The sequence below is a fragment of the Budorcas taxicolor genome, chromosome 9 (genome assembly GCF_023091745.1).
Source record: "Budorcas taxicolor isolate Tak-1 chromosome 9, Takin1.1, whole genome shotgun sequence".
In the NCBI taxonomy this organism is placed as follows: Eukaryota; Metazoa; Chordata; class Mammalia; order Artiodactyla; family Bovidae; genus Budorcas; species Budorcas taxicolor.
In genome coordinates, this window is record NC_068918.1 from 32,911,437 (window position 1) to 32,938,271 (window position 26,835).

General features: G+C 41.1%; 1 protein-coding gene across 1 annotated transcript in view; it reads right to left on the minus strand.

Moving 5' to 3' along the window:
* ARMC2 (armadillo repeat containing 2) overlaps positions 1-26,835 on the minus strand; it is a 123,330-nt gene that overhangs the window by 63,206 nt on the left and 33,289 nt on the right. Inside the window, exons 6-10 of the mRNA XM_052645702.1 lie at positions 25,600-25,676; positions 21,839-21,937; positions 15,925-16,100; positions 11,201-11,303; positions 9,708-9,931 (exon numbers count right to left, since the gene is read on the minus strand). Of these exons, the coding sequence (XP_052501662.1) occupies positions 9,708-9,931; positions 11,201-11,303; positions 15,925-16,100; positions 21,839-21,937; positions 25,600-25,676 (679 nt within the window). The remainder of the gene's footprint in view (positions 1-9,707; positions 9,932-11,200; positions 11,304-15,924; positions 16,101-21,838; positions 21,938-25,599; positions 25,677-26,835) is intronic.

Consider the following 26,835-nt stretch of genomic DNA (forward strand, 5'->3'; position numbering starts at 1 on the left):
TGGTGACTCAGACGTTAAAGAATCTGCCTGCAATGCGGGACACCCAGATTCGATCCCTGGGTCATAAAGATCCCCTGGAGAAGGAAGTGGCAACCCACTCCAGTAGTCTGGTCTGGAGAATCCAATGGACAGAGGAGCCTGGCGGGCTACAGTCCATGGGGCCACAAAGAGTCTGACATGACTGAGCGACGAACACACACCAGTCAGAAATGAACCCTAACATCTCCTGATAACCCTCTGAGATTAACATCAAACCCCTATTTCATCTGTGCCACCTCCTTAGGTGATGTAATTTGCTGCTGGAATCTAGGTGGGGCTAACCTTTCAGCCGGTCTGTATTTCTCTTTTTCCAAGTTTTAAGCTCTCTCAAAAGTCTAGCGTTCTGGAATTTAGTGATCACGCACAGATTAACTTTCTTTATGCTTATGATTTTTCAGACAAACTCTTGTCTCTTGTTTTGCCAGTCTGGGAGTGTTAATACTTTCACTTGGTGGAAAGTGGTGCTGGCCCCTTTGAATATCAACAATCATTCTCTCAACCTTCTCAAAATGCTACTAACATCAGGCATCTGACAGTTTGAACTGAACACATGGGTTCAGTTCAGAGTTTTGTAGAAGAATAGGGCATCAGAATACTACTATCTGGACATGGGGATCACCAAAAAGCAGGCCCCTACTGGTATTTTCTTCACCACCCAGAGTATACCTGACACACAGCAGCCACTGCACAAACACTTGTGAGGTCAATGTCTCAATGTCAGGTGTGCAGTGATAAACATATATGTGTATACATATATGTAAGAAATAACACAAAGAAAACTTAAAAAGAAATCTCAACACTTCAGTAATTTCCTCTAAGCATCATTAGCCCCTATGCTGTGGAGGAGCTTTTTTTATCCCTTTCACATCCACTTCTGGATCTCGCTCCTTTAGCTCCTTTATAAGCAGTCTAAAATCTAATAACTACAGCAGCGTTTCTTATTTGGGGCTTCTGTGTGTGAGATCTGAATCCGCCCATCTGACCGTACCCCTGATACACTCCCCTCCCATCACATTTCAGTTTTTTGGTCTTTATCCATTTACTGTTTCGTTTCTTTCTGCTGCTCTGATCTCATCTCCTTCCCATGCACAGACCTCCTGCTCTGTGTTATTTCAGGTCCACACTCAGCATCCTGATATTCAAGGCTCGTGACCACAGCCTTGGAATTTCACCTCCCAGGCCTCCCTCACGCCACTCTCTCCTCTGGACAGACCACCTCTTCAGGAGCCCCAAACACACCTTGTCCCTTTCCCTTGGTACCGGTTTCCTACATCCTACACGGCCCTCAGAGTCCAGCTTCAGTGCTTTCTACTCATTCAGTGGCCTGCAACAGGGCTGCGCAAGGGCAAGGCCCCCAGCACTGTGCTGGGTGGAACACATGAAGCTTTACAGCAAATCACACAGAAAATCATAAAGGAGAGGACATCCTGCCTTTACCTTTTTGCCTTGCGTGTTCTCTCTGGTTTATAGATATTACTCCATTAGTACAGACACAGGCTATTTATTTACTTTTTCAGTTGAACAAAGTTGCTTTCAAAAAATATCTCATGAGCTACAGCTACCAGTTCCAAAAGCTGGTGTAATCAAACAATGCTACCTGTGGCCAGATCTGTTTGGTTGAATACGCACAGGAGTGAGCTAATAAAAGGCCAGGCAGTGTGACACACTCACTAGAGATTTTCATCTGTTCTTACAGTGAAGTCAAGCTGCTTACATTTTCTCATCCAGATGATACAAAACAGCTTTTCTTTGTCTTAATTAAACACAAGGGAATGCCCAGTCCAGAAAATTCTGCAAATGAAATGGCCTAAAACGATATCTCCCTTCCCCAACATTTGTAAACACACACACGCGTAACGGCAGTGCGCAGGGACACGCATGCTCCACGGGAGGAGCACGTTCTCAGGTGGTGGCAATAATGGGCCCCACTTCCTCCTGCTGGACAGGGATGTGAGTGCTGGCTAGGCTCCAGGGAGAGGCCTCGGGCTGTGTAGTCCCCACACCCCCACGCCAGATGCCAGGCAGCTGGAGAGGAAGACTGTGGAGACAGTGCCTGGTGAGGGCTGGGTGGCAGTGTGGACAGAGTCACTTCTCCCTAGAGGGCTGCATTCCCACCTGGAGGGATGCACAGATGGCTGGAAAAGAAAGGGGCATCTGTCCTAGTGAGTCAGTTTGCACTTGAGGAGGCCGAAGCAAGCGAAGAGGGAGAGGAGAGGAACGTGGGGAGACGTGCACCGCCCTGACTGGCCTGCCAGGGGTCCTACCTCTGGAGCTGAAGTATTCTGGGTCACAGGTACGTCTGTGTGCTTAGTCACTTCAGTTGTGTTCAACTCTGCAATCCTATGGACCACTGTCCCCCAGGCTCCTCTGTCCATGGGATTCTCCAGGCAAGAATACTGGAGTGGGTTGCCATTTCCTCCTCCAGGGGATCCTCCCCACCCAGGGATCGAACCACATCTCTTATGTCTCCTGCCTTGGCAGGCAGGTTTTTTTGTTTGTTTGTTTGGTTTTTTACCACTAGCACCACCTGGGAAGCCAATTCTCCTTTATACCAACTGATTTTATTTGTATATTTTTATTATACATTACAGAAGGGAATGGCAAGCCACTTCAGTATTCTTGCCTTGAGAACCCTGTGAACAGTATGAAAAGGCAAAATGACAGGATACCAAAAGTGGAACTCCCCAGGTCATTAGGTGCCCAATATGCTACTGGAGATCAGTGGAGGAATAACTCCAGAAAGAATGAAGGGATGAAGCCAAAGCAAAAACAATACCCAGTTGTGGATGTGACTGGTGACAGAAGCAAGATCCGATGCTGTAAAGAGCAATATTGCATAGGAACCTGGAATTTCAGGTCCATGAATCAAGGCAAATTGGAAGTGGTCAAACAAGAGATGGCAAGGGTGAACGTCGACATTCTAGGAATCAGCGAACTAAAATGGACTGGAATGGGTGAATTTAACTCAGATGACCATTATATCTACTACTGTGGGCAGGAATCCCTCAGAAGAAATGGAGTAGCCATTATGGTCAACAAAAGAGTCCGAAATGCAGTACTTGGATGCAATCTCAAAAATGACAGAATGATTTCTGTTCGTCTCCAAGGCAAACCATTCAATATCACAGTTATCCAAGTCTATGCCCCAACCAGTAACGCTGAAGAAGCTGAAGTTGAACAGTTCTATGAAGACCTACAAGACCTTTTAGAACTAACACCCAGAAAAGATGTCCTTTTCATTATAGGGGACTGGAATGCAAAAGTAGGAAGTCAAGAAACACCTGGAGTAACAGGCAAATTTGGCCTTGGAATGCGGAATGAAGCAGGGCAAAGACTAATAGGGTTTTGCCAAGAAAATGCACTGGTCATAGCAAACATCCTCTTCCAACAACGCAAGAGAAGACTCTACACAGGGACATCACCAGATGGTCAACACCGAAATCAGACTGATTATATTCTTTGCAGCCAAAGATGGAGAAGCTCTATACACTCAACAAAAACAAGACCAGGAGCTGACTGTGGCTCAGATCATGAACTCCCTATTACTAAATTCAGACTCAAATTGAAGAAAGCAGGGAAAACCGCTAGACCATTCAGGTATGACCTAAATCAAATCCCTTATGATTATACAGTGGAAGTGGGAAATAGATTAAAGGGCCTAGATCTGATAGATAGAGTGCCTGATGAACTATGGAATGAGGTTCATGACACTGTACAGGAGACAGGGATCAGGACCATCCCCATGGAAAAGAAATGCAAAAAAGCAAAACGGCTGTCTGGGGAGGCCTTACAAATAGCTATGAAAAGAAGAGAGGCAAAAAGCAAAGGAGAAAAAGAAAGATATAAGCATCTGAATGCAGAGTTCCAAAGAATACCAAGAAGAGATAAGAAAGCCTTCTTCAATGATCAATGCAAAGAAATAGAGGAAAAAACAGAATGGGAACGACTAGAGATCTCTTCAAGAAAATTAGAGATCCCAAGGGAACATTTCATGCAAAGATGGGCTCGATAAAGGACAGAAATGGTATGGACCTAACAGAAGCAGAAGATATTAAGAAGAGGTGGCAAGAATACATGGAAGAACTGTACAAAAAAGATCTTCATGATCCAGATAATCATAATGATGTGATCACTAATCTAGAGCCAGACATCTTGGAATGTGAAGTCAAGTGGGCTTTAGAAAGAAGCACTACAAACAAAGATGGTGGAGGTGATGGAATTCCAGTTGAGCTGTTTCAAATCCTGAAAGATGATGCTGTGAAAGTGCTGCACTCAATATACCAGCAAATTGGGAAAACTCAGCAGTGGCCACAGGACTGAAAAAGGTCAGTTTTCATTCCAGTTCCAAAGAAAGGCAATGCCAAAGAATGCTCAAACTACCGCACAATTGCACTCATCTCACATGCTAGTAAAGTAATGCTCAAAATTCTCCAAGCCAGGCTTTAGCAATACATGAACCATGAACTCCCTGATGGTCAAGCTGGTTTTAGAAAAGGCAAAGGAACCAGAGATCAAATTGCCAACATCCGCTGGATCATGGAAAAAGCAAGAGAGTTCCAGAAAAACATCTATTTCTGCTTTATTGACTATGTCAAAGCCTTTGACTGTGTGGATCACAAGAAACTGTGGAAAATTCTGAAAGAGATGGGAATACCAGACCACCTAACCTGCCTCTTGAGAAACGTATATGCAGGTCAGGAAGCAACAGTTAGAACTGGACATGGAACAACAGACTGGTTCCAAATAGGAAAAGGAGTATGTCAGGCTGTATATTGTCACCCTGCTTATTTAACTTATATGCAGACTACATCATGAGAAACGCTGGACTGGAAGAAACACAAGCTGGAATCAAGATTGCCGGGAGAAATATCAATAACCTCAGATATGCAGATGACACCACCCTTATGGCAGAAAGTGAAGAGGAGCTAAAAAGCCTCTGGATGAAAGTGAAAGAGGAGAGTGAAAAAGTTGGCTTAAAGCTCAACATTTAGAAAACAAAGATCATGGCATCCGCCCCATCACTTCATGGGAAGTAGATGGAGAAACAGTGGAAATAGTGTCAGACTTTATTTTTCTGGGCTCCAAAATCACTGCAGATGGTGATTGCAGCCATGAAATTAAAAGACGCTTACTCCTTGGAAGGAAAGTTATGACCAACCTAGATAGTATATTCAAAAGCAGAGACATTTGCCGACTAAGGCCCGTCTAGTCAAGGCTATGGTTTTTCCTGTGGTCATGTACGGATGTGAGAGTTGGACTGTGAAGAAGGCTGAGCACCGAAGAATTGATGGTTTTGAACTGTGGTGTTGGAGAAGCCTCTTGAGAGTCCCTTGGACTGCAAGGAGATCCAACCAGTCCATTCTGAAGGAGATCAGCCCTGGGATTTCTTTGGAGGGAATGATGCTAAAGCTGAAGCTCCAGTACTTCGGCCACCTCATGAGAAGAGTTGACTCATTGGAAAAGACTCTGATGCTGGGAGGGATTCGGGGCAGGAGGAGAAGGGGATGACCAAGGATGAGATGGCTGGATGGCATCACAGACTCGATGGACGTGAGTCTGAGTGAACTCTGGGAGATGGTGATGGACAGGGAGGCCTGGCGTGCTGCGATTCATGGGGTTGCAAAGAATCGGACTCGACTGAGCGACTGAACTGAACTGACAGTAATCCAAGTCTATGGTCCCGACCACTGAGGCTGAAGTTGACTGGTTCTATGAAGACCTACAACACTTTCTAGAATACCAAAAACAAGATGTCCTTTTCATCATAGGGGATTGGAATGCAAAAGTAGAAAGTCAAGAGATACCTGGAGTAATTGGCAAATTTGGCCTTGGAGTACAAAATGAAGCAGGGCAAAGGCTAACAGAGTTTTGACAAGAAAACACACTGTTCATAGCAAATAGCCTCTTCCACCAACACAAGAGATGACTCTACACATGAACATCACCAGATGGTCAATACTGAAATCAGAATGATTATATTTCTTGCAGCCAAAGATGGAGAAGCTCTATACAGTCAGTAAAATCAAGATCTGAAGCTGACTACGGCTCAGATCATGAACTCCTTATTGCAAAATTCAGGCTTAAATTGAAGAAAGCAGGGGAAACCATTAGACCATTCAGGTATGACCTAAATCAAATCCCTTATTCAATGGAGGTGAATAGATTCAAGGGATTAGATCTGGTAGACAGAGTGCCTGAAGAACTATGAATGGAGGTTCATAACATTGTACAGAAGCCAGTGACAAAGACCATCCCCAAGAGAAAGAAGTGCAAGAAGGCAAAGTGGTTGTCTGAGGAGGCCTTACAAATAGCTTCAGAAAGAAGAGAAGTGAAAGACAAGGAAGAAAGAAAAAGATATACCCAACTGAATGTAGAATTCTAAAGAACAGCAAGGAGAGAAAAGAAGGCCTTCTTAAATGAACAATGCAAAGAAATAGAGGAAAACAACAGAATGGGAAAGACTAGAGATCTCTTCAAGAAAATTGGAGATATCAAGGGAACATTTCATGCAAAGATTGGCATGATAAAGGACAGAAATGGTAAGGACCTAACAGAAGCAGAAGAGATTAAGAAGAGGTGGCAAGAATATAGAGAAGAACTATACAAGAAAGGTATTGATGACTTGGATAACCACAATGGTGTGGTCACTCACCTAAAGCCAGACATCCTGAAGTGTGAAGTCAAGTGGGCCTTAAGAAGCATTACTATGAATAAAACTAGTGGAGGTGATAGAATTCTAGTTCAGTGATTTCAAATCCTAAAAAATGATGTTCTTCAAGTGCTGCACTCAATATGCCAACAAATTCTGAAAACTCAGCAGTGGCCACAGGACTGGAAAAGGTCAGTTTTCATTCCAATCCCAAAGAAGGGCAAGGCCAAAGAATGTTCAAACTATTGTACGATTGCACACTTTCCACATGCTAGCAAGGTCGTGCTCAAAATGCTTCAAGTTAGGCTTCAGCAGTATATGAACCAAGAACTTCTAGATGTACCAGCTGGGTTTAGAAAAGGCAGAGGAACCAGAAATCAAATTGCCAACATTAACTGGATCATGGAGAAAGCAACGGAGTTTCAGAAAAATAACTACTTTTGTTTCATTGACTATACTAAAGTCACTAACTGTGTGGATCACAACAAACTGTAGCAAGTTCTTAAAGAAACAGGACTACCAAGCCACCTTACCTGTCTCCTGAGAAGCCTGTATACAGGTCAAGAAGCAATGTTTAGAACTAGACACAGAACAACAGACTGGTTCAAAGTTGGGAAAGGGGTACAACATGGCTGTATATTGTCATCCTGCTTATTTAACTTCTATGCAGAATACATCCTGTAGAATGCTGGGCTAGATGACTCACACGCTGGAATCAAGGTTTCTGGGAGAAATATCAATAACCTCAGATATACAGATGATACCACTCTAATGGCAGAAAATGAAGAGGAACTAAAGAGCAGTGAGCAAACTCTGGGACACAGATAGCATCATCAGACTCCATGGACATGAACGTGAGAAGACTCTGGGAGATACAGGAAGCCTGCGTGCTGCAGTCCATGGGGTCACAAAGAGTCAGATACAATTTAGTGACTGAGCAACAATGATTATATATAAATACATTTCTACACTTATTCCTAAATTTATAAATTATATATAAATGTATGTACATATATACAGCTGCTCTCGTATATTTCACATTTGCAGAGTCAGTCAACCATAGATGGTACACTGTATCCACGCATACAAGGACCAAGTATGCAACCTGACCACCTGTAGACTTTGGTATCTGGAGCAGGTCCTGGATTCAGTCCTCTGCAGCTACTGAAGGACAACTATATACTTATGAAAGAGCTCCCTAAAACAAAACAAGAATTCTAGAAGCTTTTATGGAAAAATTAAAAGCAGAGTACCTCAAGAGAAGAATGCTTGAGAATTTGAGGTATATTTTCACCACAGGATATTATGCTGCCAATAAAAAGAAAATAAGTCTACAGAGTTTTTACTATGTATTGTTAAATGAAAAAAGAGACATGAATAGCATATTCCATTTTTGAAAACCTATGGGTGTATTAAAAGGCGCTGAGCAGCTGTGTCGTGTGGACTGGGAGGAGAAACGAGAAGGAAAGAGGGTGATGCAAATTAAGCAAAAGCAACTGTTAGAATGAAGTTCATGATCAAAAGCAAAATCTATACATATGTAAGTATATATAATACATATGCATGTAAAATGCATGGAAGAGTGGTTATGAAAAGTTGGAGGTACATTAGTTTGGGGTGAAAATAACTCAGGTGATTTTTACACTCTTACTTTTTGCATTTTAACAAGAAACATAGTTATATAACCAAAATAACTATTTTCATTGAGGGAAAGTTTGAATAATGCAATAACACTGTCAGTATGAAAATGTTTCTTATTTAAGTCTTCCTAGCCAAAAGATGGCACATCCAGTAGAATATTTAATCATTCATAACATAAGGAGGTTTTCACAGTCTTTCAAAATGGAGACAGACCACAAAGTCCAAAATTAATAACATCTTAAAGGCAGGAGCTAAAACTAACTTTTAACATGCCTTCCTGAAGGCTTCAAGCACTCAGTCCTTGATCAATCCCTATTAATTGACAAGGACATTTCAAGCCTCATAAATTATTACATCAAAGATACTATTAACTGACATTCAAATGTTATTAAAGAGTATAGTCTCATCTAAAGAATGGAGATCTGAAGCAGCTCCAATGAAAGTAATTCGACTATGAGATTTAATCTGCTACAGAAGTAATAAAACTGTAACACATACACATTTTTTTCTTCCTGCCCTAGTCATTCTAAATGGATCTGGCTTTGCTACCATCATTCCTGTAGTCTCTGGCCTATGTTTCATCTACGTATCCCCTCAACAGCTGTCCACTCAGTGTCATTAACTTCTGATCTTTACCGCAGATAAAAGATGCATGACAGGAGCTACCAGTGAGCAATCGCCAGCCTAGACCTGGCTTCAAAACTCTCAAGAGTTAGGGGCTCCCCTGGCGGCTCAGCAGTAAAGAATCCACCCGCTAATGTAGGAGACATTGGTTCAATTCCTGATTCGGGAGGATCCCACACGCCACAGAGCAACTAGGCCTGTGTGTGCGCTGCAACTACAGAGCCTGTGCTCTAGAGCCCTGGAACCACAACTACTGAGCCCTCCTGCCCTAGAGCTCGTGTTCTGCAACGAGAGACCTCTGCAATGAAGAGTAGCCCCCCCCACGCCACAACGAGAGAAAAGCCCGCGCAGCAACCAAGACCGAGCAGTCAAAAATAACAACAAATAAATAAAATTATAAAAAAGAAACTCTAAAAGTTCAAACTCTGCCTGTGAAAGTTCTGATTATAACATGCAGTTGAAGAGGTGCTAAGTATTCATCCTTCAGGCCTGCTCTCTCTGCAGGGTAGCAGCAATAGTTGTGCACATGCCGGAGACAACTGCATGTAAAAAGCCACAGAATAGCCTTTCCAGAGGAAACAGGCACACACAGGGCGGAGGTGGGGCTGGGACTGCCGCCCTGATCCCCGAGGCCAAGCACTCCCACCTGGCTGCGGATAACAGGCCACCTGTTACACCCACCTGGCATGTAAGTGATATTAGATAACATGAAAACTAATTTTACAAGTCTAAACCTTTCAAGTAAAATACTTACTTGGACTAACAAGTGGCCTGAATTAGGCAAACATGTCCCAGATTTCTTGGTGTTCTCGTTTACTTGCTTTATCAGATTCATCAATATCTCAACAGCACCTTTGCCAATCATTTCATGAAGAAATTCTGGATTTCCAGAAATGAATTTGATGGTCCCCATGCAGTACAGGAAAGCTTCGGTGTTAGCTTGCAGGTCTTCACTTCTCAGGACCTCCAATAATGATTCTGTCAAAAAGATGAATTATTACAAATGTATGAGTAGAACCACTGGAAAGAGAGAGATTAAAGCACTTGTATGTGAACATCAAATACGATTTGTAAAATGTTAGCCAGGATCCACGTTCAAATGTTTGTTAAGAGTTACTCATAAGGCATAAAGAGGAAAGCTTATGAGACAAATCTCTGTAGTATTAATGACAGCAAAAGATGGGATTATTAATACGTAAATAAGAAAGTGTTCTTTTAACTGAATGCCATTTCTAGCCTCTTATTAATATTGGCTAACCTTTATTTTTGGTTACAGTTTATTACAGAATAACTAATAATTAAAGTAATCTAAGAGTTAAATTTCAACAAACCTTTAAGAATATACTGGCTGCTGTATGAATAGGAAGTTAATCAAGATAGGAACTTTAAAAAATATCTCAACCATAGAAAAGGATGCTTCAAATAAAACATCCACCCTTCCCTAAGACAACTTAAGAACATCCATCCAAATAACATACAAGTAGTAGCTTTTAGGATAATCCAGGCAGCTCTGATAAGGTTAATTATGCCTATCTCACATTAATTTTTCTTAATCAGTGTGATTATCTGTCAGAATCTTTATTTTTAATCTGTTATTCTCAACAAGCTGATTCAGCATTATACATTTCTTTTCAGTACTGGCTTTGTTCCTGTCTGCTGGGATTTTAAAAAAAGATCATTTATCCTTAACAAAGGACTTAAGAGTATTTTCCATGTTGTTGCCTTAGATCAACAGTACTAATTCATAAATGATTTCTGTTTAGGTAACTATTTAAGCATCTTAATTATTTAAGGATATATAAAGAGTTATATATTGTTAGCTAGGTAATTAGGATGTATTACAATACCTACCCACACATTTGAAACATTTGACACACTTTGATATCAATTTTCTACAACAGTTATATATGTCTTCCAAGTTAATTATCCCTACCATATCAAAACATTTTTTAGTAGATCCAAGACCAGGAAATAAATTTTTAAATAGGAAACACTTTGTAAAGTTACATATTGTTACTACAGGCATTTAAAAAAATAGCAGGGTATCCTCCTAGGCTCCAAAGGATATATTAAGTGAAACATGGAAAACACAGAGAAGGACAGAGAAAAAACAGGCATTACCTCACTTCTGCATATGATAAGAATGTAAAATATTCCAGCTACCATTAATTATAACTTTGCTCTCCAAACTTTTCATTCATATTCAAGTGTAACATTTGCTCAATGGTAGTACTGAATAATACTCACCCAGAATGCTGTCATTTCGAATCAGAGAATCATTCTTCTCACTTCTGCTAATTTTAAATATAAGTTTGCAAACATTAAGAAGATTCTTTCCACTCACTTTAAGCTGCAGAGAAAGAAGTCACATTACCATTGCAGAAGGAGATAAAGACACGCTGTAATTTTTCAACATGAACATCTAATTTAGAAAGTGCAGCAAGAGTGTGTCTAAAACATAAAAAGGTCTAAAGAAATCAACTTTCAAAAGTTTTGGCCACATATTTGCCAACTATGGTATCTAATTAACTCACTTACAGTAAATACAATACAAATGATATTTAGAGTAAGCACATTTTAATGATAAGCATTTATCTCTTATTTCATAAAGCCTTGTGCTTATATGTGAAATTATTACTTTTTAAAGAATATTTGAGGAAAAAGAAAGGGCTGATGTTGATAAATTTAATTAAATGGAGTAACTACTTTTCAAAATAGAGGAAGATGAATACTAAAATTTCACATTAAACTAACCTAGAAAAGAACACATCGTGGAGGTGAAGGAGAGAAAAAAAAGGGGGAAAGTAAAATTCTATGTATCATTTGTATAAAATAAAATGAAAAAGTAATACTTTTGATTAGATAATACATATGTATTTATTATTTAAGCCTATTTCTGAAATGCTTTGAGATAATCACAAGTAACATTCAAAGGTTAAAATTACCTTCTAAATCACAGAAAAATATTCAAGTAAATTAAGCAATAAGGAAGTACACTCTCAAAAAAATAGTCTAGGAGGACTGAGTCAAATGGTCAAAATGAGCTGCATACTTACGTAAAGTAGTAAAAATTAAAATTAAAAATCCTAAATGTCCACTATTTGGGAACAGTTTAATAAACTGGAACATCAATACAATTCATGTTAAACAGTCACAAAAGTATAATTGAACACTATGCATAAAAAGACATCTATAATCTACTGTAAGATGGAAATACTGTGTGCCTTCGTTGCAAGAATGTAAAATATGTTTGTAGGAATGAGGTCATCCAAACAAACATATCTGTATGAAAAAGATGACATGTGGTTCATTATTTTATCACTAAAAAGTATCCTTAAAATTATCTTCAACATTGTTTACTAATGAGTCTTCACTTAGTTAAAAAGACAAAGATAATGGAATTTGTAATTCTGTGTTGGATTCACAAATATTAATGAGCTCTTGTTGTCTACCAGGCTCTGTGGTGTTCCCTGCTGTTCAGTCACTAAGTCGTGTCCAACTCTTTGCGACCCCATGGACTGTAGCCCACCAGGCTCCTCTTTCATGGGATTCTCCAAGCAACAATACTGGAGTGGGGTGCCATTTCCTTCTCCAGCTGTTCCCTGTAGGAAATACCACGGTAAGTGTGGTTGGCCCTGAGCTGGAGAGGAAGGGAGAGGCAGGTACTGTCCATGAAGCGTTATCCATTATCTGCCTGCCCCCCTGCTCTGGCCCTTTTCATGACATCTCATAGCTAACCCTGCAGTTTAGGTTTACTTGTTTCATTTTACAACCACAGAGTCTGCTCCTCAGACGGGTCATGTCATCTCATCTCAGTATCAGCTGAGTATGTATTAGAAATGCATGATCTCAGGTCCCAGAAGCCCTACTGAACCAGAATGTGCCTTTTACACCTTTGCCAGGGGATTGAGTGCACGTTCAAGTCTGAGAAGCTCTGTTGTGGAAGCCTCATTAACTGTCACATGGGCAGAATGGAAATTTCCTCTGTTCGCAGGATGAAAAGAGGAAATGGAAACTTTAAAAAAACATTTTTTTTTAATGAGTCGTATTTTTAAATTGTTTAAAAACCCAGAAAAAAAAAAGTGACTAGAGAGAAAAAAAATCTGTATCAAGGGAAATATATTGCCCTTTATATCTGGAAATATACTTTAATCTGCTGGCAATCTTCCACTACCTTATGAGCCTTTGAGGTCAAAACCATGGTTGATTACTGTGTGTGTGGAAGGTACCCTGTGCTATGTATTCAATCAAATTTGTTGAATAAATGAATGAATACAACTAACCTCACTCCCAAGTCTTACATTTTTAGTAAAAAGTGGCAGAGGACAAATAAACAAAAACACCTAGTATCAGAGTTTTCATTAAAAAAAAAAAAATCCCAACAAACCAACATTTCCAGGCCTGCTGTAAGGTTGCTGCTGCTGCAAGGTTAGTTTACATTCAAAGCATTTTACCATACCTTCTCTTTTGGTAACTGTAAAATTATGACTTTGAGACACAAAACGACAGTAAAACATTGTATGTGAGGAATGTAGACTACTCTGTGTAAAACAGCACTTCCTCCCAAAGCGGGCCATTCCCTTTACTCTGCTTTATTTTCTTCTCACAGTGCCCATCAGCCCTGTTGGCACTTCAAGTGTTTACTCTCTGTCTCTGCTGCCACATGGTTGGCCTGGAGGGCAGGGGTTATTTTATTCATTTTATTCCCAGTGTCAAGAATCCCTGGTGCCAAGTGGGTTTCTGCAGTGGGGCAGTTTACTTTTATGTTAAACATAGTAGTTTACTTGATTTAAAGCAAATTTGGAAAATTAAAGGGAAGTTTAAAAATCACTCATAACACTGCCACTATATATAATCACTGCTGACTTTTCTGTTTTCCCCCTTGTATAGGGCGCTAGATTGTCTTCCTTTTCTGAACATAGTTGCATTCACACATTGCATGTATGTCTGTAATCTTTAAAAAAAAAAGTCATAAAATAGACAGATACATTTTTGTAAGCTTTTCTGATACGAAAGTTAAAATGAAAGTGGCTGTCTGGCTGTCTGGCTGTCTGTCCCACTTAACCAAAAATGCAAGAAACTTGAACTAACAGTATACTCATTGGATTTTTTAAAACTACAAATAACTTTAAATGTTTGAATTATAATAGTCAACTGGTAGATAAAGTCAATATTAGCAGAAAGAAGAGGCTATTACAAAATTTTAGTACTATTTATCTTCAGCTTTTTTGTCAATTTTTTTCTTTCAACAGCTTTTTCTGTCTTTTAATTTACATAGAACCCCATCACCAAGGTCTAAGGGAAGCAATGCCTTGCCCGCAGTATTATAGAAGACTCTGGTGGCAGATGGGAAGTTGGACTTGTTGGCCTTGAAGGTTGTTCCTGACCTTGAGGTTCCACAGTCAAGCAGCAGGGACAGCCTACCCACCTCTGCACTCTGGACCGTAGCCTGGAGGAGTCTTGCCCCTGATTCAGCAAGGCAGTCAGTGTCACAGAGAGGGCTTTATCTAAACATGTTTCATTCAGAATCTGTTCACTGCCTGGCAGATCACTTATCCTTTTGCCCTAAAGTAGTTAAATTGTGCCATGTATATAATTAATTTGAATGGCACCTTTAATAACCAAGATGATATTTTCTCTGCAGAGTATTAACAAATTCATGGCATTTTCCTTTCTCTATTTATTTTTGGCTTGCTACAGAGCACAATGTCTCAGATCCTTATGAGACCAAGGCAGTCCCTGGGCAGCTGGTTGCTTGGGTCCTGCCCAGGTCAGCTATACCAAGAGAGCCTTCCAGTCTCACACTGGGGCTCTCCCGGGCCAGGAGGGGCCCCACGGGCCAGGAGGGGCCCCAAATCAAGGGCCAGAGAAGAAACTGGGCAGGCATGCAGTCACCTTTTCATCTCTACTTATTACTTCTGACTGTACATCCTCCCTGTGCCTTTTCTTTCTCACTAAAGCTGATTGATCAATTATCACCAATGAGAGGGGATTAACCTACTACTAAAATCACTATTTCAAAGAAATGTTGCTTTCTGCATCACATATAATATCACCGTTTTTACAAAGATGGTGAACAGTTTAGGGTGGTAGCTAAATAAGAATGCACCCCCTCCAAAACTGCAGAGAATATGTAAGGACTTTATGAAAGACTTCGAAATAAGGAACAGTGGGCACCCTCACTAAGCCATCACTAGGTACCAATGCTCACCTTCACTGTGTACTCTAAGATTTTAAATTATATGAATTATGGGTTTTAACATAATAGCTTTTATTTTTCTGAAACCAGGTAAATAAAGCTTCATTCATTTGTTTTAGCGGCTCTCTTAGAACCTTCTATAATAATTGTGTTTTATCTTTTGGTTCCAACTGTTTATGGCTGTGACCACAAAGGGCTGCACTCAAACAATGATATCATTTTGCTTGAGACAGTTTTATTTGGTGTCTGGCCTTTTCTCTAACACCTCACAGAAGCTTTCTATGACCACCTTTCCGTGACCACAGAGCAGCTGGTTCTCTGTTTCATGCGGCCTCATAAAGCACCTGGCCACTATGTCCACAGCCCAAGTTATCTGAAGTTATTTATTAAACCATGTGACAGAAGCACCAAGCACCCAACAGAAACCATAGGGCAGAAACCACAGTCTGCACTCTCTGATACTGATCTTCAGTCAAGTTACTTGAGTTTCTGTTTTGAATGTGTTTGCCTATTTTTAAGAGAAAAAAAAAAAATTTGCCACAATCCACATGTGAGCATTTATTTGTTTGAACATTTTCTCTCTACTCAGCCGTATTTCCTTGGTACTTTCTGATCATATTCTGGGATGTTAGTTCACCACCTCAATTCTATTTTCAAGATTCTAAATGAACACATTGCATTTCTAATCTTCTTTGTAATGTTTTACAAACAAAGCATTTAACAGAACTTGTACGTGCTATAGTCTACGAGACCAGAGAAAAGAAAAACTTACTGCTAGAATAATTTTTGCAAGTTTAAGGCTCAGCAAGTCGGAGCCAACATCAACTAGTTTATATAGGGTCTTCAGGAGAACACTTCTTCTCTTAAATTTATTTCCAAGCATGTTTCCTTCCTCTAAAGCATGATGAAGTTGTGTGCAAGCAGTACAGACCATTTCAATGTTTTCTTCTGTTGGGGCAAAGAGAGTAAAGCAGAACTTACTCACTGAGGTCAAGTTTTCGAGTATGTCAAACACAGACAGGGTATGCAAAAACCCATAATTACCTCCCTGAACATCTTCCAATTCCTGAACTATGTTGTTTGCTTCCTCTTTTCATTTCCATCTATCTGATTTTTTTTTCTATTTTGTTGCTCCATTTCCTACCATGTTGACTTCTTTACTAATCAGTTAGCTTATCTAGAACACACAGTCTTTCGGGGAGTGTACTGAGGAGGGGAACTCCCGATTTCACTGGCTCTCCTTTATTCCTGCTGCCCGCTACCCACCAGGGCTCTGCTCAGGGCCCTGGAAGCTTCTGCTTTGCATCTCCACCTTCACCCCTCTGTCACATAGTTCCAAGGGCCCAGAATGTTTTCCTTACCTTCATCCCTACTGATTTTGGTCCTTCAAGGCCCTGTTTATGTTCTGGCTCCTCCAGAAAAGGTATACAATGCCACATTCAACAAATACTATTTTTCACACATATATGTATGCTGTTCATTTTGCATGCTAGTAAGGTTATGCTCAAAATCCTTCAAGCTAGGCTTCAGCAGTATGTGAACCGAGAACTTCCAGATGTACAAGATGGGTTTAGAAAAGACAGAAGAACCAGAGATCAAATTGCCAACATTTGTTGGATCACAGAGAAAGCAAGGGAATTCTACTTCTGCTTCATTGACTACACTAAAGCCTTTGACTGCGTGGAAAATTATTAAAGAGATGGGAATATCAGACCACCTTACCTGTCTCCTGAGAAACCTGTAGGTGGGTCAAGAAGCAACAGTTAGAACTGGACATGGAAAAACTGACAGGTTCAAAATTGGGAAAGGAGTACATCAAGGCTGTATTTATCACCCTGCTTATTTAACTTACATGCAGAGTAATCATGTGAAATGCCAGAATGGATGAATCACAAGCTGGAATCAAGATTGCTGGGAGAAATATCAACCTCAGATATGCAAATGATACCACTCTAATGGCAGAAAGCAAAGAGGACCTAAAGAGCATCTTGGTGAAGGTGAAACAGGAGAGTGAAAAAGCTGGCTGAAAACTCAACATTCAAAAAATTAAGATCATGGCACCTGGTCCCATCACTTCATGTAAAATAGATGGGGGAAAAGTGGAAACAGTGACAAATTTTATTTTCTTGGGCTCCCAAATCACTGCAGATGGTGATCATAGCCATGAAGTTAAAAGATGCTTGCTCCTTGGAAGAAAAGCTATGACAAACTTAGACAGCATATTAAAAAGCAGAGATATCATCTTGTTGACAAAGGTCCACACAGTCAAAGTTTGGTTTTTCCAGTAGTCATGTATGGATGTGAGAGTTGGACCCTAAAGAAGGCTGAACACCAAAGAATTGATGCTTTTGAATTGTGGTACTGGAGAAGACTCTTGAGAGTCCCTTAGACTACAAGATCACATCAGTCAATCCTAAAGGAAATCAACCCTGCATATTCATTGGAAGGACTGATGCTGAAGCTGAAATTCCAATACTTTGGCCACCTGATTCAAAGAGCTGACTCACTGGAAAAGATCCTGATGCTGGGAAAGATTGAAGGCAAAAGGATAAGAGGGCAGCAGAGGATGAGATGGTTAGATACAATCACCAATTCAATGGATATGAATCTGAGCAAACTCTGGGAGATAGTGAAGGATAGGGAAGCCTGATGTGCTGTATCGTTCATGGGGTCACAAAGAGTCAGATATGACTTAGCAACTGAACAACAATAACAAACGCATGCTGTGTTACATGCCCAGTGCCCAGAGATACGCTGAGTAGGAACCGTGCCTTAGGCATCTCTGCACCGACGGTGCACAGTACAGGGAGAATACTGTATTGACAGCCTGTAACACAGTTTAATGCAGATTCACTTTCTATTAATAATATGCCTATTGATGAAAACAATGATCAATATCTTCCTACGAGAATAACCCTCATTATCTGAGAAAAGAAGGCGCAAGTGGAACAAAATTTCAAAATGTCACCATGTCCACCATTATTTGGAGGTGAGTATTAGCAACTTTAGTTAAATGAAAGTTGCTCGGTCATGCCCAACTCTTTGTGACCCCATGGACTATACAGTAAGGCCATGGAATTTTCCAGGCCAGAGTACTGGAGTGGGTAGTCTTTCTCTTCTGCAGGGGATCTTCCCAACCCAGGAATCCAACCCAGGTCTCCCACATTGCAGGCAGATTCTTTACGAGCTGAACCACAAGGGAAGCCCAAGAATACTGGAGTGGATAGCCTATCCCTTCTCCAGGGGATCTTCCCGACCCAGGAATCGTACCAGGGTCCCCGGGATTGCAGGCGGATTCTTTACCAACGGAGCTATCAGGGAAGCCCCAAGTATTAGCAAAGAAGATAATATAAAAAAATAGTAGACTTTAGTTAGGAAGCAGGGGAGCGCTTCATTTTATAATTAGAATTCTGAGGAAAACAATTTTTGAAAGTGGTAGCCATACCAAAAGTCATACATGGAAGAAAAGCAGCACACACATGAGGGGAAATGCAAGGATCCAAGGTATAAGACGTCCAGCTGCAAAATATTATCTCTGATAGATTTCGTCACAAAATTTAAAAGTAGGAAACCAACCTTAAATAAATACCATAATGTGCTCTTGAAAGCCCGCATAGAGGAAGTGTGCGCCTGCAGAAGGAAATGACTCAGGCCATTTTTAGCTCTTTTCAACAATAACATCTAAGAAAAAATTTTAAACCTCAATAGCTAAGTAACCTTCCATGCCTTTCAGTTAAGCACTTAAATAAAATGAATTGATGGGAAATGACTGAGACTAACTTTAAATAAAAGGAAAAAAACTGAGTTCTATTGTAAGAAAAATACTTTTGTGTTGTTGTTTCATTCTTCTGTTACTGGCAGTTTCTTCACAAACCCCAATTCCAGGCTGCAGGCTACTCTGTGGCAGTGGGTAGACGTCAAGGTATTTTTCTAATACTTCCCTCCACACACTCTTCAGCCTGCTGGGTTCTACTCAGGAGTAGCTGTTTCAGCTTAAAAGAAATTAAAAAGGAAGGCACCAGGGTCAAATTCTAAACTACTAATCAAAATACCTCTTTCTACTGGTTGGTTTATTATATCTGCCAAGTAGGCTCAAAAAGACAGCTTGAACCTAAAAGCAATCAAGATCCTCAAGGGACTAAAGCTAGTGGGTGAAAGTTTGATGAGTAATAGAAAGCAAGGTAGACTCTGCAGTAACTTTTACCCATAAGAGAACTATTAATTACAAAGGGAAAAATAGTAACTTTACATTGAAAAATCATGCAGACACCACCTTCCCCAAGTGATCAAAGTCCACATCACCAGTAATGGACCAACTCAGCATCCCGTGCCTCCTGATAATGATATACCCAGGAAGGACACAGCACCACTCAGGCTACACGCCTGCCCAAGTGCCTAACCGCCATCAAATGGTGAGAGAGTACCAGACAAACTCAGTGTGTGGAGGCGGTCTATGCAATAACTGGCCTGTGCCCAAGTGCATCAAGATCATGAAAGGGACGTGTACTGTACTCAGGATTTTCCTTTCCTATGAACAAAATTATTAGGAGAGCTGGCAAAATCTAAATTGAGTTTGCATAGTGTTGTATGGTGATTTCCAGATACGTAATAGAATGCTCTTACTTCTAAAACTACTTGCCAGGGTACTTAGGAATACAGGGTGTCATAATGGCAACTTGTTCTCAAATGGTTCGAAAAATGGGAAAAATGTGTGTGTGTTGAGTAGGGGGTGTATAGAGAAAAAGAGAGCAAGAGGGAGAGAGGGAGGAAGGGGGAGAAAGAATTATAAGGCAAATATGGTAAAATGTTAGTATTTTTGGAATCTGGGGGAAGAGTATACAGGATTTCTTTGCACTATTCTTGCAACTTTTCTGTAAGTCTGAAATGTCACCAAAAAAAGGAAAAAAAGGAGAGAGAAACAAAAAGGAATCTCAAAGGGTCAAGTAATCTGTGTTGGTTTGAATTCGCAGATGTAGAACCCGTGGAGGGCCGGCTGCTGCTGCTAAATTGTTTCAGTCGTGTCCAACTCTGTGCGACCCCATAGACGGCCTCCTACCAGGCTCCTCCGTCCCTGGGATTCTCCAGGCAAGAACACTGGAGTGGGTTGCCATTTCCTTCTCCAGCGCATGAAAGTGAAAAGTGAAAGTGAAGTCACTCAGTCATGTCCAACTCTTAGTGACCTCATGGACTGCAGCCCACCAGGCTCCTCCATCCATGGGATTTTCCAGGCAGGAGCACTGGAGTGGGGTACTGGAGTGGCACACAGTGAAGTGCCATTGCCTTCTCTGACAATACCATTTTATACACAGGACTTGCGTATCCCCGGATTTTGGTGTTCTCAGGGGTCCTAGAACCAATACCCTGTGGCAAAACTGCCACCGTTTGCTGTTTTTCAATTTGTCTGTGGAAGAGATACCATTCTTCAGGGTTTAATCATCCCCTGAGAAGGGAGATTCATCTACATTTCGAATGCCAAACTCCTCAATTTTCTTTGTGGTGACAGAGCCCTCTTAAAATCCTTCCAGCTGAAGACTTTCTCCAAGACAGGCCTCTGTGCTGCTCATCACCTGCCCTGCTGTGCTTTCTTCTTTACCACCAAGCACCCCCAGAGAGCCGAGGATGGGTGAGGCCATTCGAACCTTCAAGGAGGTAGGTCTTTTGCACAGCTTTCCTGGTGGGCTGGTGGCCAGGACTCATTTACCCTGCTTCTCCTAGGGTTTCTTCCTGTGGCTACCATGCTGGTTTGCTCATCCAAGGGACACTGGTTCCACAGTTGCTAGTGAGGGCCTCATGTGTGCTGTGGGCCAGGACTGCAGCTCCAGAGGAGCCCGTTTCAACTTCAGAAGTGGAATCCCTGAAGAGCGGCAAAGGGGTAGAAAGCAGGAGCAGGGGCGTTTCCCTGCCAAGCTTTCCACAGGTCACCTTGGCAGAGGCCCATGGGTTGCAGGCCTTCACTGCTGGGGCGTTCCAGAGTTCAAGGACGGGGCACATCCAAGCCCACTTCTCTCTCTGAGTGGCATCCCCAACAACCATGTCCAACCTTTGGAAAACTGGATATACAGCTTTCCCTCAGGAGCCACAGGGTATTGGTTCTAGGATCCCTGAGTATACCAAAATCCACGGATGCACAAGCCCTGTGTATAAAATGGTACTGTATAGTTGGCCGTCCACATCCGCAGGTTCTACATCTGCGAATTCAAACCAACACAGAATAAAATTCCATTTATGGCTGGCTGAATCCGTGGATGTGCAGCATGAAGCTACGGAGGGCCAACTGTATACACTTGGATCTAGAAGACCATGGGCATACCTGCCAAGGATGTCGATCTGTGAGACTTGGCCAACGTTTCAGAGGACTGAAATTTATTTTAATTTTGCACTGTTATTCATGAACTACCACTCCAGAGAGTTCAAACTGGCATTTCCTTGGGCAGAAGTAGTGGTAATTTATATTCTAAAGGGACTTTTAGAAGTAGGTTCTCTTTTGCGGTATTTAAAGTATAATTTTAAAATTAGGTTTACATGTAATATTGAATACATACATTACTGGGTAAATAGATGATTTCACTTGTTTCTGAACAAGTTCACAGAAATGACAAAGTATACTGAAAATATCAGGGCAATGGGGAACATATAAATAACTGGAGATATTTTCGATCTAAAGCAACTTTTTTTTTTTTTTTTACCTTTTTCTAAGTCATGCAAAATGGGTACAATCCTTGTGTTCCAAAATACTTCATCTACTTCTATTTCTGTATTCTTTTCTTGCAAGTCAGCTTTTGAGCCTGCAACAGAAAAACAGAACAAGAGAAAGAGCCGTGAAAAAGGGGTTACAACTAGAACACTGCCGATGACAGTTCGTTACCCGTCCCTAAAATTAATGAACTCTGGAATTACATTACACTTTGCCCCCCACCAACCCAACTAATTCTAATGAGAATTACACGTCTTCTAATCAAATCAAATTAAACTCAGTAAAGACCATGTAAAGAAATCATAACTTTAAACTCCGAGGCACTCTGGAGTTCTGGCTTGTTTCTGCTTGTTTGTTTTTTCTTTTTAAACATCCCTCTATAACATAAAATAAATAGAAAACTATAGATATGTAAAGAACAAGGATTTTGAAAATATTTTAATGGAAAATTTTCTGAGAGGGAGGCCTACAGGGACTTTCTCTTCTACAGAAAATAGAATGTTCACAGTATTGTGGGGCCAGGGCTTCTCACACCAGTGGTTTTGTGTGGGGCAACAGGAAGCCTGAGCTCTGGGTGCTGACAGACCTCAGTTCAAATCCCAGCTCCGTTACTGACGCACTGGGTGATGGGGGTCTGGTTTCTTATCCTTTCTGAGCCTCATCAGCAAAACAGAGATTAAAATATTTGCCTTCAGGGTTATGAGAATTCAAAGACACAATGTAAGCAAAGCTCTGAGCCCAGTGCCTAGCATCTAGAAGCACTCAGTCAGCATGGTTTCACTTCCCTGGTTAAAAAAAACCAATAAAGAGGTCATCCCTGTCTGAAGTGTATCAGGCTGTGTGTTATCACCAGATCACTGAGAGAGAGGCAGCCTGAGGAGGCAGCTGTGGACGAATTAGAACTCCCACAGATGGTGTACTTTAGATCCAACAGGTCTGCATTTTTGTCACAACACTCTCAGGAGGTCCCCACATTGTCACTATTTTCCAGATGAAGAGAGAGGGGCTCAAGGTTATTAAGTAACCTGGCCAAGGTCACAGAGCTCCACTACATTGCACTTGACCTCTTTGGGGGCTATTCTGCCCTGAAGCAAATTGGCAAACTAAAAGATAACTTCAGGGAGAAATGTGAATCGTATTAGAAACTGCAAATCATGATTACATTTCACACAGGCAAGATCTCAAGGTCTAAAACAAAGACTGTCTAGCCGGGGGTGGGGGGTGGCGGCTGCCGGGCCAGACACTCAGAAACAGAGCTAGAGACAAAATCCACAGCCTTCCTCCTCTGACGGCCTCGCCCTGAGGCCCTCAGGCTTTCCAGGTGGCTCTAGTGGTAAAGAACCTGTCTGCCAATGTAGGAGACATGAGAGATGCGGGTTCGATCCCTGGGTTGGGAAGATTCCTTGGAGAAGGGCATGGCCGCCCACTCCAGTATTCTTGCCTGGAGAATCCCATGGACAGAGGAGCCTGGAGGGCTGTAGCCCATGGACCTCAAAGAGCCAGACATGACTGAAGCGACTCAGCACAGGCACACATGGTGCTCACACTGCTTCACACATCACTGCCAGCACGGTCTTCTGAGGCAGCACCCTGCAGCAAAGCATGTGACTATAACACACTAAAGAAACAAAAACGAGAACTGGACTCCCACCAGCGCAGGTCAGGCACTGTCACTAAATGAGTTTGTACAGTATCTCAGCTCTCAGAGCTCCCGAGGTTTAGGAACTGCAGGCAAGGGACTGCAGACCACCACCTCCATCTTCTGGCTCATTACTCTTACAAATCTTCCCTGACACTGATAAATCACGGATATGGATCCTAAAAGTAAACACGACTATTCAAGCTGTATAAACAACATAGTTGCTCATATTCCCAGGTGTCGGACACACTCAAAGTCCAAAGTATGAGAAATAAAATCAACATACATCAAGGCAAGGGGAAAGCCCAGAGATAAGAAGCCAGACAAATAATATAATAGACAATCGTCCATGACAAACTTAAACTTATTAGAAATACAGACTTCAATGAGTCCAAATTTCACTGATTTCAGTTGAAATCAGTGTTGTTGTTTTTTTTTTAACCTTCTATGCGGTATGCTCTCTTAAGCAGAACCACTCTGTGAGAAACCACAATTATCAAATCGTTTGTCAGGACAAACAAAATTGATAACATGTTCACCCCAGGAAGAGCCGAATTACAGGGGTGAGCCAGAAATCACAGAGCAGTTTGTTTAACCTTTGGAAAGGAAAGGCCCTCACAGGCCCTTCCGAGTGCTTCTGAGACTTGTTTCTTCTCAGAACAGAAGTTAGCCAGACACTGTGGCGTAAGAGTTTGCTTTCAACCCTCTCCCAGGAACCCCCGTGTGAGCTGGGGTGTCCAGCCATGGCCTTTCCCCTCACGCACCTCCTCCAACTCTGCTCTCCAAAGAAATCTCATTTTATATGTTAACCCAGCTCCTACCCGAGAAACGGAAGCCTGGAGTCATGTGATCACTTTTTAAGATCGCCAGATGATAAATAAATAGAGTTTGTCTCCGTCTTGGGCAACAACCTAACATTCTAGAGAGCACTTTCATCTAGGTTCACACTTTGCTAAATATAAAAATTGTGATTCAACAGGAAATTGGGTAAGTCAAGCAGAAATTTCAGCATGTTTTTTTGAAGATTTTGCTGTCTCAGTGGTTACAGTTCTTCACCACAGCTTTTGAGTTCGGGACACAAAAACTTGACACAATGTTTATTGGCTGCTGTTTTTAGCTTGCACATGTAAGATGCTTAGCAACAATGCTGACCAGGAAATCAGTCTAAGATTTTCCTGACTACTACAGAAATTCCTGCTGGTCACAAAAGTCATTTTATTGATAAGAAATTTGTTTGGAAGATAAGAAAATATTTTTTGAATTATTAGCTTGGTTTCATAAAAGTTCACGTGCACCAAAATATTATACGAAGAAGGTAATGAACACCTGTGTGTCCACAAATAGTCTGGTCAAATATTAACTGTGTTTTCATTTTCTTCATTTCAAAGAAATAAACATTATAGATATTGTTAATGCCCTCTGTGTGCCTCCCCCAACCATCCCCCTCCCCAAGGGTTACCACCACGCTAAACTGAATGGTTATTTTGATCACATTTACCACATAGATCTGTATCCATAACAACATATGCCTTTGTTTTTGCAGCTTAATTTTTTCATGTGATGTTATGTTTATATTCATTTCATTCAATATTATAAATGTACTCCAGTTCATTTTTCTAACTGCTATATCCCATTGCACGAATATATTCTGTAGCATTTCTAGCCTGTGATTTATATTGTTACATATTTTCTCAGTTTTAAAGCCTCAAAGGGCTGGTTTGATGCAGCTAATATAGTGTTATTTAAGTAAGCCATGATTTTGACTCCTTTTCAATCAACTTAAGAACTGTGTGGTCACGTTTTGCAACCTTCCAAATGTTTCTACAAACTAATATCTGTGCAGTCATCAGTGCAGAATTATAAAATCATTTCTGTGTAGACTATAACCTGTAGATGCTTGAGGCGCTAGAGTCGAGTAAGGGTAAAGTGCTAAGACTGTTGTGAAAATAATAAAAATGTATAAAAATAAATGCTGATGTGTGACCAAGCTGGCTGAAGTTCCTGGAAATTTCGGGGTGAGGCAACATCAGACATCTTTCAAGCAAAAGATTACCCTACAGATGGAGATGCTGAGGACAAGATGCTGGGGACCTCTAAGAACACAGGAGCCTCACCTGCTCTGATGTCCAGCCTGCTCTGGTCTGGGCTGCGGGAGCTTGAGGAGGCCCTCGGACGCCTCTTCCCCTGGTCTCTGTGAGGAAGATGAATACACACAGCACTCAGCACAAAAGCCAAAGCAGTTCTTTCTGTGTTAAGAGTAGGCTAAATACGATTTCTGAAGAAACCACAGAGAATTGCTTATGAAATGGAGTTTGGTGCTCTTACTACCTCATTTTAATCAACCTCTGATTTTCAGCTGAGACTTACCTTTTAAAGACAAGTCAGATTTGCCTTACAATACGAAATACAGTTACTAGGAACAACAACAAAATAAATCCAAAGTTTGCTTTGCAAACCAAAAAAAGACTGATGAAGGATCTATACCACAAGAGGTCACTGTTACAATAAGAAAGAACTCAGCTGTGCTTGAATCAAAAAAGCCTAGCACTCAGGAGCCCTCTTTCTCTCACACTCTGGTGCACTCGTGCTGCTGGCAGGAAAACTGTCCCCAGCTAGATCAGATGTGCCCAGGAATCACACAGGGGCGTCAGATCTGGAACCCAGGTTTCATAATGTCCAATTCGCTGCTCTTTCCACCAAATTGCTATGTCTCCAATCTCTATTTGAAAATTAATTAATAGTCCATGAAAAAAAGTTTAAAGAAATATTTGAAATGTTAAAAAATAGAAAATAAACTCAGGCAGTCCCCAGATAACAAGTATTTTGCGCTTCAGATGAAAATTTGGTGGCTGGCCAACAGCAGAATTTTATACTTAGGCTTTGTTTGGAAGGTTATATATAATGTAGAAGTGGTCTGTGAAGGACATAACTTCTCTTTAGCTAGAGCTGATGCTTAAAGTACTTACTTTTAAATATCTGTGCAAAATTCCAAGGTAAAAAAACACAAAACATGAGAGATTAATAGTGCAAGTTTTACGACAAAATTTCATTTTTATCATCAGATATAATATTTGCCACAAAAATCATAAATGCACACACATGTGGCCATGGTCAGCCATAAGCATCCGTATGTCTGTCTGTCCACTGCTCCTGCTGCTGCTGGGGTAAGATTCCCAGTGAATGTTCAGTGCTGTGTCTTGGCCCCTGGCCTTGACTGCTGCCCAAGGATTAGTTTCTCCAAATATCATTTTTTCCGTAAACATTTCCTTTTTTAAAAAACACTGGATTTAACATTTCCTCTTATCGTGCAATAGAGAAAAGATCAAGTTACTCTTCCCAGAGTCTGATTA